At 40.8% G+C, this 12,732-nt stretch overlaps 1 protein-coding gene across 6 annotated transcripts in view; it reads right to left on the bottom strand.

Moving 5' to 3' along the window:
* LOC117880153 (inter-alpha-trypsin inhibitor heavy chain H4-like) overlaps nt 1–12,732 on the bottom strand; it is a 43,483-nt gene that overhangs the window by 4,393 nt on the left and 26,358 nt on the right. For 3 of the 6 annotated variants that reach the window (XM_034775954.1, XM_034775955.1, XM_034775959.1), the window contains 5 exons: nt 7,461–7,487; nt 6,792–6,836; nt 6,073–6,108; nt 2,883–2,996; nt 2,062–2,236 (listed from right to left, as the gene is read on the bottom strand). In XM_034775954.1, the coding sequence (XP_034631845.1) occupies nt 2,062–2,236; nt 2,883–2,996; nt 6,073–6,108; nt 6,792–6,836; nt 7,461–7,487 (397 nt within the window). The remainder of the gene's footprint in view (nt 1–2,061; nt 2,237–2,882; nt 2,997–6,072; nt 6,109–6,791; nt 6,837–7,460; nt 7,488–12,732) is intronic. The other 3 variants (XM_034775956.1, XM_034775958.1, XM_034775960.1) reach the window with 1 other exon arrangement.

Below are 12,732 nucleotides of genomic sequence, written 5' to 3'. Positions count from 1 at the left end.
GGGGGTAGCCGTGTTAGTCTGTATCTACAAAAACAACAAGGAGTCTGGTGGCACCTTAAAGACTAACAGATTTATTTGGGCGTAAGCTTTCGTGAGTAAAAACCTCACTTCTTCGGATGCATAGAGTGAAAGCTACAGATGCAGGCATTATATGATGCCTGCATCTGTAGCTTTCACTCTATGCATCCGAAGAAGTGAGGTTTTTACTCACGAAAGCTTACGCCCAAATAAATCTGTTAGTCTTTAAGGTGCCACCAGACTCCTTGTTGTTTTGATATAACGCTTGAGTATTTGGTGGCAGTATTATTATTTGCATTACTGTTGTGCCTAGGAGGCCTAGTCATGCATCAGGACCTGATTTATTGTATATATGCTGCTGTCCTTTGTAATCAGTTTTTTTTATGCACTAAACTTGAACTGAGGTCACAATTTCTATTCAGCAAAATGCACAGTAATTTGCTTCCTCCCACACATGCCCTAAAATACACATAAACTAATATAGTTTACAGAAAAAATGTTAAATTAGCAGGATTTTTTGCTAGTGAACGTGCCTTTTTGCTCATGACAAAAAACTGCTTGGAGAAGAGGGAAAAGAATGTGCTTTTTAATGATTTTAATAATGGAAAAAAGTACAATATACAAAATATGGATGAAAATTTAGAGATTCAGATACTTGTCAAAATTCTCTTGGGTATTTTACAAGAATAGTCTCCCATACGATATTCAGGACCTGACTTTCTTGCTGTAGTTTATTACTTCTGATTCTTACCCTACATGGATTTGGAAAATATAGATGTCCATCATTATTATTTTCTTTTTAAAAAGCCACATGCATTCAAGAAGCTTATATCTGATCTTAACAGAGGTGAGCCTGAACCAAACAGCCATAATCTGAAGACACCCAAAGTTGAGCGGATTTAAATCCAGATTTTCACTTATAGCTGGCCCCTTGCTACAATGATCCAAATGAAACCCCTAAATCCCAATACCTCTAAGGGTTATAAAAATGTAGGTCTTGGTCTAAATGTTGAGAAATCTAGCACTTAATTAAGGGGTCCATCCTGTGTGTGTGACATAAATCCAGCACACTTGCAGGCCTTGTCTAGATAGACTGCAAGGAAATTTTGAGCAACTCACTTTGCAACTTTTGTTCTTGTCCACAACTGGTCTTTGAGATGTATATTAGTTAACCAAAGGAACCAAGAGAATTGGATGTCTAGAGTCTCCTTTTGAATTCATATCTTTTGTGTGTTGGTAAGGTATGCTAACTAAATCAGTTAAACTAAATCCAATAATAAAATTTAAAACACAGTTCTCAAACAGCAGAAATGTATTAAAATTACAGATACTTATACAAAACTATCTGCACCATTCACTCATACTGTCAAAGGCCTAAACATATTTTTTTAGGAATAAGATAGGTTAAATTTTAGGAATGAGAAAATCTCAGCTTTTTTAAAAACAACTTATTTATGAACGTGCAATATACTTCAATAATTGTACTTTTATATGTGATCTCTGATTGGGTGAAGCACACAGTAAATTTGGTATCAACCAATAAGACTGTAATAATACAATAAACACAGAGTGAGAGCAACTGGTTGACTTTGCTGCACCAAAATCCACTAGATGAAAAAATAAAATTGACAGCAATCTTTCAGTAAATTAAGAATAAAGGCTTTTCAAATAAAACGTTGTTGGATCAAAGTCTCTTTCTGGGAAGATAAATATTTTGACTCCTAACTAGGAGTAGACAGAAACTATTTATTACCCTATGAAAATGTTTCATTCTATTGACATGAGGCTGGGTTTTAAAAACCCAATCTCTTCCTTTCGCACCTGCAACGTGTAGGTACAAATAATTACAGGCCTCGGTTAGGTTAGTTAATTGCCTAACTACCAGATATCTGGACACAGTCAGGTAGACATCTAAGATACATAACTTGGGTCTAAGGTTATTTGAATCCAGAAAATCATAAGTGTACAAATGAAGACAGAGTTAGGTGAAAATCAGACTCTCTCTCTCTTAAATAAAGGAAAATGCATAAAGACATTTCTTACCCCTGGATTGTAGAGGAAGCAGACTTTTTCCATGGGAGTTTGGTGGTATGACCGCCATAGCTCAGCACAGTGCCTTCCTTTGATACATGGAGTTGCACATGAGGATCCAGGTTGATAATTTCAAACAGCACAAAGTGATTTCTATTTCTCCCAAGCTTACCAGTCACAGAGATTCCTGAAAGTGCCATTAATGTAGACTAGTCAAGGGACACAATATTAATAATAAGTAAAAAACCAAACCAAAACAAAAAAAGCTATTGTTACAGCTCTTCTGTAAGTGTGTTGTATTTAAGGGGCCAAAATTCAGCTCCTGGGCTGCATCCTGCTCCAATTTCCTATCCACATTTGCAGAATTTACTCTCCAGAAGTCCTCTATGGCCACAGTAATGGAAAAGTCATTTGGGGCCAACGGTAATGGCCAGCATATATGCCCCCTGACCTGCAGGCATATATGTCTTGCGCAGATTACTCTTGACCTTGGCAGCAACAGGCTGCCTGGCCAATGGTGCCTGGAGGGAGCCATAGCCCATGGGAGCATAAGCCCACATTAATTTGACTGATGGATTAATGTGTGTGCATGTCTGCACTAGAAACATTAGAGCCTGAATCTGTTAAGATATACTGGTGTATAGTAAAGCTTAGGGATATGCACAAGTCCCAGAATTTGTATTCATAACCAGAAGCCTCAGCAGGTTGGCCAGGAGGAGGAGCCTCCAAAGACACTAATCAAACCTACCCTTTTGGTGAAAATGTTTTGTTGATAAGTTCCTAACCAGCAATAGTTACCTGTTTATATTATATGTAAGATTTGGCAATCTCACCTTTGGCAGGATCTGATATTAGGTTTATGTAAGCTTGTGGCTGACCATCAATATTTAAACAAATGACATCATTTTGTCTGGGCAGTTGAAAGAGGAAATGTGGATATTCGTTGGCTAAAAACAGAGAGAGAGAGAGAGAGAGAGAGCTCTTAATGTTAATAAAAAAAATCCTAATAGTGCTGATATTGCAAGTGTTAGTAGTATTGAGTCAATCGGTTCTACAAAGAATGCCCTTCTAGAATGTGGGGAATGGAATTCTAGTTAGGACTGAGAACAAAAAGGGTTGTGTAAATGAGTAGTTTTCTATAGTTCTGAGGGGCTGGTGTTGTAGAGGGGTAGAATATTTATTTTGTATTTTTAATTTACTACATACATGCATAATTAAACTTTAGGCAAAGTCCAAAGAATTACAAACACATTATTGTAAAAATCAATATGCAACTAAATGTATAAGGTGGCTACATAGGGTTGCCAACTGTCTAATTGCACAAACCCAAACACCTTGCCCCACCCCTGGCCCACTCCTTCCCTGAGGCCATGCCCTGCCCCTTCTCCGAAGCCCTGCCCCCACTCACTCCATCCCCCCTCCCTCCGTCACTTGCTCTCTGCCACCCTCACTCAATTTCACCCAGCTTGGGCAGGAGCTGGGGTTTGGGAGAGGGTGTGGGCTGGGGGATGGGGCCGAGGGGTTTGGAGTGTGGAAGGGGACTCTGGGATGAGCCTGGGGCAGGGGGTTCAGGTGCAGGCTCCGGTAGGGAGTTTGGGTGTGGGAGGGAGCTGAGGGCTCAGGCAGGGGGTTGGGGTGTGGGAGGGGGGATGGGCTCTGGGAGGGAGCTTGGGTGCGGGAGGAGGCTCAGGGCTGGGGCGGGGGTTGGGGTGCAGGAGGAAGTACAGGCTCTGGGAGGGAGTTTGGTTGTGGGATAGGACTCTGGGCTGCACCTGGGGCAGGGGGTTGGGGTGCAGGAGAGGGTGTGGGGTGTGGGCTCTGGGAGGGAGCTTGGGTGTGGGAGGAGGCTCAGGGCTGGGGCAGGGGATTGAGGAGCAGGAGGAGGTAAGGGGTGTAGTCTCTGGCCGGGCAGTGCTTACCTCGGGTGGCTCCCGGAAGCGATTGGCATGTCCAGCTCCTAGGCTCAGGGGCAGCAAGGTGGCTCTGCTCGCTGCCCCTGCATGCAGGCACCGCCCCTACAGCTGCCATTGGCCCACGGTTCCTGGCCAATGGGAGCTGCGGAGTTGGCGCTCAGGATGGGGGCAGCACACAGAGATCCCCTGGCCACCCCTCTGCCTAGAAGCCGAACATGCCAGCCGCTTCTGGGAGCAGCATAGACCCAGGGCAGGTAAAGAGCCTGCCTTAGCCCCACTATGCTGCCGACCGGACTTTGGCCTATTAAAATCTCCCGGATTGCCTTTAATAGTCACCGTGAGATTGAGGCCGATTCCAGGAGACTCCCGGCCAATCCAGGAGGATTGGCAACCCTATGGCTATATGGTGTCATTGAGTTTTAAACAAAAGCCATAACTGAAATCAACCATGTATCATCAAATTATAGAGGTGCTGATAAGCAATTCTATAGTTAAAAGACATGTTAATTTTTTTATTTAAAGTAGGATTAAAATCCACTAATTCCACAATTCATTGACAGAATATAGCCTCCACACTTAGCATAATTATTGTTCAATCTATTACTTTTTAAATAAAAGAGTTACTTTTACAGAGAAAGTAATTAAAAATAAAGAAATAAAATATTGTTCAGTGGACACATCCAATTCCTTGAAATCACACATACACAATCATAACTCTAACTTTAGGTGGGGATTTTCTTTTGTTTTCTTAAAAAAAAACACATTAAAGATTTTTAAAGTAAAAGTCTATGGGAAAGATAACTTAAACTTCAACATCGGCAAGATTAATGTGTGCATTTGACTGCAATTCTGAGGATGCATTGATTATTGGAGTTGAAAGGGAGTTCATTCTGGAGTTGACAAGTCTGAGCATGTGATTGGGTGTTGTAATGTTTGTGTGGCAAAGAACACGCATTAAGGTTGAGCTGAATGTTAATATCATCTTTACTGGTGATTGCCTTGATGTTTAGTGATCACATTGATAGGAAATATATCAAGTAACCTTAACTGTAAATTAGAGAAGTTTTTATTTTGGGAAATATAATATTGACATCATCTTTTGGTCTGCATACCATTGTGAATATGCAAGGCAGAATTCATGCAAGTCATGTATACACAAACTGTGTCTCACAATATGAGAGAGAAAATGGAATGATATTACTATCTATTGTATTAGAAATGGTATTTGATCACATAATTAGAAACTGTGCTTCTGATTCTGCTCACTTACACCAATTTAACACCAATGAATTTAAGAGAGCTAGCTCCTGATGTACAGCAGCAAAAGTAAGATCAGAATTAGGCTACATATCATCATGCATATGCACAAAGGCTAGATTTAGCATTGTACATACCACCTTAACTTTGGCATTTCCTGATTTTGGGGGGCTTATACATCATAATCTTTATCAACTCCTATGGAAGCTTGTTTCATTCCATGTGTGCCTTAGGAGATGGGTCTACTGAGGGGAGGGGAAATAAGTATTTTTCTTTTCAGAAAAGACAAAAGACCTGGCTCTTCTTTCCACTTAAGTCAATAGCAAAACTTCTGTGACTGCAGAGGAAACAGCATCAAGCTCCAAAATGGTAAGCAGAGAAACTAAGTTTCAAGAATATTTAGTACAAACAGTGAAGAATAAAAAAGATATATAAAATGATAAATTATTATCTGGTTTGAGCAGGGAGCTAAGAGACAGGACTTCTTGGTGATTGACTATTCATGTGACTTTGGACAAACCCCTTAATTTTTCTTTGTCTGAGTTTAAACTATATGTAAAAAGGGAATAATACTACCTAACTCCATTCCAGGGATGTAGTGAAGATTAATTTACTTACGGTTTGTAAAGATCTTTAACAGCTTCATGAGAAAAATGTATTATATTATTTATGCTGAATAAAAGCAAAATCAGCTTGTTTTCCTGATACAATCAAGGTGCCTATTCAATAGGTACATTTCTCAGTGTTTTCACCTTATGGAGTTTTGTTGATGTGTTAATTGTAGTGAGCAACATGCAGCTTGTTTTGTCAACATTTAGAGTTTTAAAGCAATATTATAACATATATTACTTACTAAGAAGCTGTGGTGTTGTTTGAACAGTCCTGAAAACTAAAATGTTTAAAATTTAGATGAACATTTCAGTAAAACATTTTTTTCATTTGAAATATTTAATAAGGGACAATATTGTACCAAAGAATTTTAAGCAGAACTCTCCACTGATTTCAAGAGAGTTCTGTTTAAAAATAAATGCCACAATATGGCCCAAGGAAAAACAACATATCACATTAGACTTTTGATGTTCAGGGCTAAAACCCTGTTAGAAAGGGCTTGGAAATGTTGTATTTGTGCTAGTTCCATTTAGTGCTGGTGAATGGTCCTGGATTAACAGACCTGAAAATTTAAGTTGTGTGTCCACAAAAGAGAAAGAACATGGACACCAACATAGTAATCTACCCCACTAAAGTGTATCTCTCAACCTGATCTGGACAGACCACTGTTTCGAGATGAGAAGGTAGTACAGTGTTCATGCTCGTTCCATTCTTTTAGTCTATACTGGGACCGAGACCAATGTTTTCAATTATTGCCAATTGTAATGGTGGATTTTTTTGTGATTTGGATTCCTTCTTACTAGGAACAAATAAGTACACCTAAAAACAGAACAGTTACCAGGTGGTGGTAATTTTTGGTCACTGCCAACTTGGGATAGATTAGTTCAATGACTAGAAATAAGAGATCACCCATTGTTTCATCAATTCCGAGTCATCCAGTTAAAATTAATTCTTATAACTTACTGGCTGGTGATTGTTCTGTCACGTCTAACAGTATAGCTCTTTGACCTAATATATTGAAAGAAGAGACCAAAATTTAGAAGATTTTTAAAAATTGGCATTAGTATTATTAAGCAAATAGTTTTTAAATTTTCTGTTTATGGCATATTGCCCACATTTCTGTCCCTCTCCATCCTGTAGTTGTGGGTCTGACCTATATTATAGAGAGGATCTCTCAGGGAGAAGAGATGTATTCTTTCCCCTCTTCAGCCCATGGGGCAGCACTGGGTCTGCACCATGACTGCAGCTCTGAATCTGCAATAGTATTTGCAGCTCTTGTTCCCTCCCTACATGAGGAAATGGCTAGTGGATTCACTGATCATCCATGCAGCCCCTTTACAGTGGTCTTGAACCATGACCCCACTCCATGCACAGCAAAACTGCACCAGATCCACTGAGCTGTGGATCTGAGGACAAAATATGCCACTAAGAAAAGTTTGAAATTATTAGTGATAAAAACAAATAACTAGGTCCACTATGATTAAAGATCATGAACTGTAATCGTGTCCTCAAATAGTCATCTATAAAATATGTCAGTGCAAAGTCATTGAGAAAGGATGATGTTGGGTGGGAATCCTGCTCCATATGTCTCCAGGGTAAAGAAGACAGTAACAACAAAACAAAGTAACTTACCAGTTTTCGGTACTCTCTGAATGTAATCTAAAACATGAGGATTTAAGAACAAGATTCAGTGACCACCCAATGCAAAATATTATGAATGAAGCAGTTTCTATGAGAAAATCTCTCCCACCCTTGCGTGTGTTCATACTTTAATTGTAAAGTACCCTTTCCTCCAAACTTTCAGATGGTCCCCTGAATGCATGCAGACGTTCTGGCTTTTGTGTCCTGATCCTACAAAGCCTCCTGCATAGATCTGAATTCCCTGCACCCTCATAGGCCACAGTGAAAGCTGAGGGCATTCAGCCCCTGGCAGGATGCAGAACAATGGTGCAATTTCTGGTTTTATGAAGCTAAATGCACTCCAGTTCCCACTTGTTTTCTGTATCAATGTCTTTTGCTGGCTTGAATTGCTGTGGCTTTGGGGTCACTCAGCTACTTCAGTGCCTCTGTGATTTAGAGTTACTTGAATGTCTTGCTGCTTACACAGTAGTAATTTCAGTTCTTGATTTTTAAATTACATTAAAAATGATGAACTTGAAGCTGTAAGTTCACTCACCCCTTGCTAGAGAAACATCAAAATATCGATCACTTCTTACTGGCGAGGAAAAGTTCAATAATTTAAAAGAATTCTGCATTCTTTCTTATCAGTTTCAGAACCAGAACTCAAGGTGGGTGTGGGATGTTTTTTTTTATTCCCAAATGAAGGTCCTTGTGCATTATACAAGAGCAGGGTTAAGGCTGCTGTGGCAATTTAACTCTATATTTCTTAACTTATGTGACTAAACCCTAAAAGAAATTTTCATTAATATAATTGTTGTATATAGCTTATATTTATTTTCTTTGGACAGCTAGGTGACTTGAAGAGCAAGGGCTGATCCAAAGAAATACCAGTGTTCCATATTTCAGTCATTGATAACACATTTTGGTTCCTAGTGTAACCCATTCGCAGGTTGGCAGGTTGACAAGTTTGGTTTTGGTAGCTGAAGATTAAAAACCAATAGCTGAAGTGGCAGGGGCAGGAAGCTTTTGGGGCAGGAAGATCTGAATTCTATCCCAGCTGCCATGAGTTCTGAATGACTCTGGCATACAGCAGAGTGACAACAGTAAAGTCCTAAGTGGACATGGATTTACTTCCGATCCATATAGTCTCCTTTTACTGTTTAAATAGTTTTCAGAGCACAGAAGTTGCCATCCCAAATTAGTTCAGCAGTCCATCTAGTCCAATATCTGTTCTCTAATTGTGATCAGTACCAGGTGCTTTGGAGGATGGCATGAAAGCTCCACCGTAGATAACTATGCACCAACATATATCTGCATGGGGGAAGTTTTTCCTAACTCCAGACACCTAATGTCTATATGTCCCTTATATATTTTTATCCTATCACATGTAGCTACTAGAGTTCTCCTTATCTATATAAATGTCTAATTCTTTAAAAAAAATCTTTCAAAACTCTGGGTTTCAATTATATCTTGTGGCAACAATGCACAATTTGATATGCCATGTACTGTCTTTTCAAGTTGCATGTACAACCGAATCCAGAACTGTGGATGAGTCCTATGTATTTCCCCAGTTACATCTGTCAAAAATAGGTATCCCGAGTGATGTTATATCTCACTTTGTAGACAAGTCTGGTATTCATATAGCAGATTAAATCTATTCCCTGTGTGGGTTAAACTATGTCTAAAACCTTGAATTGTGTTTATTACTGGCATTTATTTTCTTCAACTTACTTGTAAAGCTTTATCGATTTTATTTTCAGAGGTTTTAAATATTAGTAATTTTTAAAAATAGGAAAATTACTTTAAAATACTATTTTGTCCTAAATATATATGCCTGTAGATCATATTCTGTTGGTAAATTAGTATCAAATAAACATCCACAATCATCATCATAAACATGAGACTGAAATGTGTTTTTTAAGCCTGATGTTGATTTAAACCTTTATATGATTATTTTAAGCAAACAAACAAACAGATAATTAAGAGATTAGCGTACTGGTGAGAATACTAACGGGATAAGCATGCAGGCCTCCATCCGTTAGTAAATGGAGAAAGATAATACCATGTCTGAATTACATTTCAAGCTAGCATGATGCTTCTTATTGGTAGCATTTTAAAAATGAGATATTTCTTACTACTGTTGCTCTCTTCTTCTCCTTCCCCCAGAAAATACACAACATTTTTTACTGACATCTATTGAGGTTTCATGTGTCTCTATTTGCACTTGTCACTGCAAAATATAGGGTTGACTATGTGCCCACTCATCCCTAGCTAAGTGCAGAAAAGTTGAGGAAATGAAGGTGTCATGAACATACAGCTAAGGGTAGCATAAAATCCCTCCTTTACCTGTAAAGAGTTAAGAAGCTCAAATAACCTGGTTGGCACCTGACCAAAAGGACCAATAAGGGGAGAAGATACTTTCAAATTTGTGGGGGAAGATTTTTGCTGTGTGCTCTGTTGTTGTTCTCTCTGAGACAAAGAGAGAGACCAAGCAAGTAATCCAGCTCCTACTGAAATGATACATCTAATATTACAGAAAGAGTAAGTAATAGCAAGGAAATGTGTTAGATTATTTTTTGTTTTAGCTTGTGAATTTTCCCTATGCTAAGAGGGAGGTTTATTCCTGTTTTTTTGTAACTTTAAAGTTTTGCCTAGAGAGGAATCCTCTGTGTTTTAAATCTTATTACCCTGTAAAATTACCTTCCATCCTGATTTTACAGAGGTGCTTCTTTTACATTTTTCTTTATAATAAAGTTCTGTTTTTAAGAATCTGGTCTGTGCTCACCTTGGTTACCTATTTGGTTGGTATACTATTCTCAAGCCTCCCCAGGAAAGGGGGTGAAGAGGGTTGGGAGGATATTTTGGGGAAACAGGAACTCCAAGTGGTCCTTTTCCTCAATCTTTGTCTAACTCACTTGGTGGTGGCAGCATACCGTCTAAGGGCAAGGAAGAATTTGTGCCTTGGGGAAGTTTTAACCTAAGCTGGTAGAAATAAGCTTAGGGGGTCTTTCATGCAGGTCCCGCATCTGTACCCTAGAGTTTAGAGTAGGGAGGGAACCCTGACAGAAGGGAAGCCTAATCTCTTAGAAGTGGAGAAAGCTCTATTAAATAACACTGTAGGAAACCATTCTGCAGTGAAACTAAATGGGTGACACTCTGTATCTGAGGGGAACACCCTGCATCCCCATGTTCATCCTAATAAAATGATTGTGTGGTATCCAATGCAAAGTTTGTCATGTTGGATGTCTTCGGGAGGCTCATGATGCACTGAGCATTGTTGTTATGGTAATGTTATAGTAACGTTATAGGTTGTAATTTCATGTCTATAGTTATGAGGCTGAAAATGTGTCCTCATGGCTTAAAACAAGCCCAGGCAAAACTCTCCAGGAACAGAGGGGCAGTTCACACCTCATCAGGGCATGCATGGGACAAACTCAGCCCAGCCTCACAGGAACAAAGGACACTGGCCTAGGCAGCAACAAAGGATCTGTTGGATTCTTGAGTGAGTCACCCACCCCCCTTCCCTTGGTCAGTCAGGGGCTAATGAGGTAATGCTCATCTGACCCTGAAGGGTGGGGGCGCAAAGTCAAAAGGGAAGAAAAGAACATGATAAAAGGAAGAGACATTTGCCATGCTGGCTCTCTCTTCCACCTCCATCTACAGACCTCACCACCAAGCGACTGAAGCACTGATCAAAGGGGAGAGCTTGGCTGAAGGGCAACCCAGCCAGCCTGTGATGAGAAGCATCTGAGTTTGTAAGGGCACTGAAAGTGTTAATATCAGCTTAGAATGTGGTTTGCTTTTATTTCAATTGACCAAATCTGACTTGTTGTGCTTTGATTTATAATCACTTAAAATCTATCTTTGTAGTTCATAAATTTGTTTGTTTATTCTACGTGAAGCAGTGCATTTGGTTTGAAGCATGTCATGAACAAGCCTGGTGTATATCAATTTCTTTGTTAAATTGATGAACTGATATAAGCTTGCAGCATCCAGTGGACATAACTGGACACTGCAAGATGGACGTTCCTAGGGTTGTAGCTGGGACCGGAGATATTAGCTAGTGTCATTCAGTTGCACATTCCAAGGAGTAGCTTGGTTTGAGCATTGGCCTGCTAAATCCAGGGTTGTGAGCTCAATCCTCAAGGGGGCCATTTAGGGATCTGGGGTAAAAAAAAATAGTTGGGAATTGGTCCTGCTTTGAGCAGGGGGTTGAACTAGATGACCTCCTGAGGTCCCTTCCAACCCTGATATTCTATGATTCTATGATATGCCAGAGGCTGTGTGTGAACAGCCCAGGAGTGGGGGTTCTCACAGCAGAGCAGAGTAAGACTGGCTCCCAGAGTCAAGGATTGGAGTGATCTAGCAGATCACTGGTCCTAGGGTTACCATATCTATTAAATAAAAAAGATGACCCTCCACGGGCCCTGGCCCCACCCATTTCCCCACCCCCAGTCCCGCCCCAACTCCGCCCCTTCCCGCCCCCTCCTCCCTCCCACTCCCAGCCATGGGGAAAGGGCTGCCTGAGTGCTACCAGCTTCATGGTTTGCCGGGCAGCCCCCAGACCCTGCGCCCCCGGCCGGCGCTTGCCCAGCGCAGCTGGAGCCCGGGAGGGGAAGCGCTCAGCCGGGGGTGCAGGGTCTGGAGGCTGCCCGGCAAACCGTGAAGCCGGTAGCACTTGGGCTTCGGGCAGCCCCCTTGCCTCCGGACCCTGCGCGGCTGGGATCCGGAGGCAAGGGGGGCTGCCTGAAGCCCATAGCGCTCGGGCAGCTCGGCTCTTAAACAGAGCCGAAGAGTCAGGGGAGGAGCAGAGCCGCCATTTTCCTTGACATGTTCGGCTTTTTGGCAATTCCTCCCGGACGGGGGTTTGAGTGCCGAAAAGCCGGACATGTCCGGGAAAAAGAGGACGTATGGTAACCCTACTGGTCCAGATAACACCAGGGGAACATCACAGTGGTCTGTAGGTTTTTCCATCGCTTACTTTTGTGGTGCTATAATTTTTGGGTATGAAAAAAACAACCAAAAAAACTAAGGCATGATTTTACATGACTAGTATTGCTTGTTCAATAGGCCCAAAACTGATATAACAAGGGTGCTGCAAATCAGAATAGAGGTACATTGATCGAGCTGTGCAGGTACACTAGGAATGCTGTAAGCCAGGAAGGGGATATATTAAGAAAGAAAAGTGTGGGGAAAGTTTACAATGTGACTAATAGACTATCACAGGCTGACTGGCTGAATTGTAATATGGTGTTCCATAACAAGAGGTGGTAATATGATTTAA

Source organism: Trachemys scripta, chromosome 7 (genome assembly GCF_013100865.1).
Source record: "Trachemys scripta elegans isolate TJP31775 chromosome 7, CAS_Tse_1.0, whole genome shotgun sequence".
Classification (NCBI taxonomy): Eukaryota; Metazoa; Chordata; order Testudines; family Emydidae; genus Trachemys; species Trachemys scripta.
This window is presented reverse-complemented; position numbering and strand designations above follow the sequence as displayed.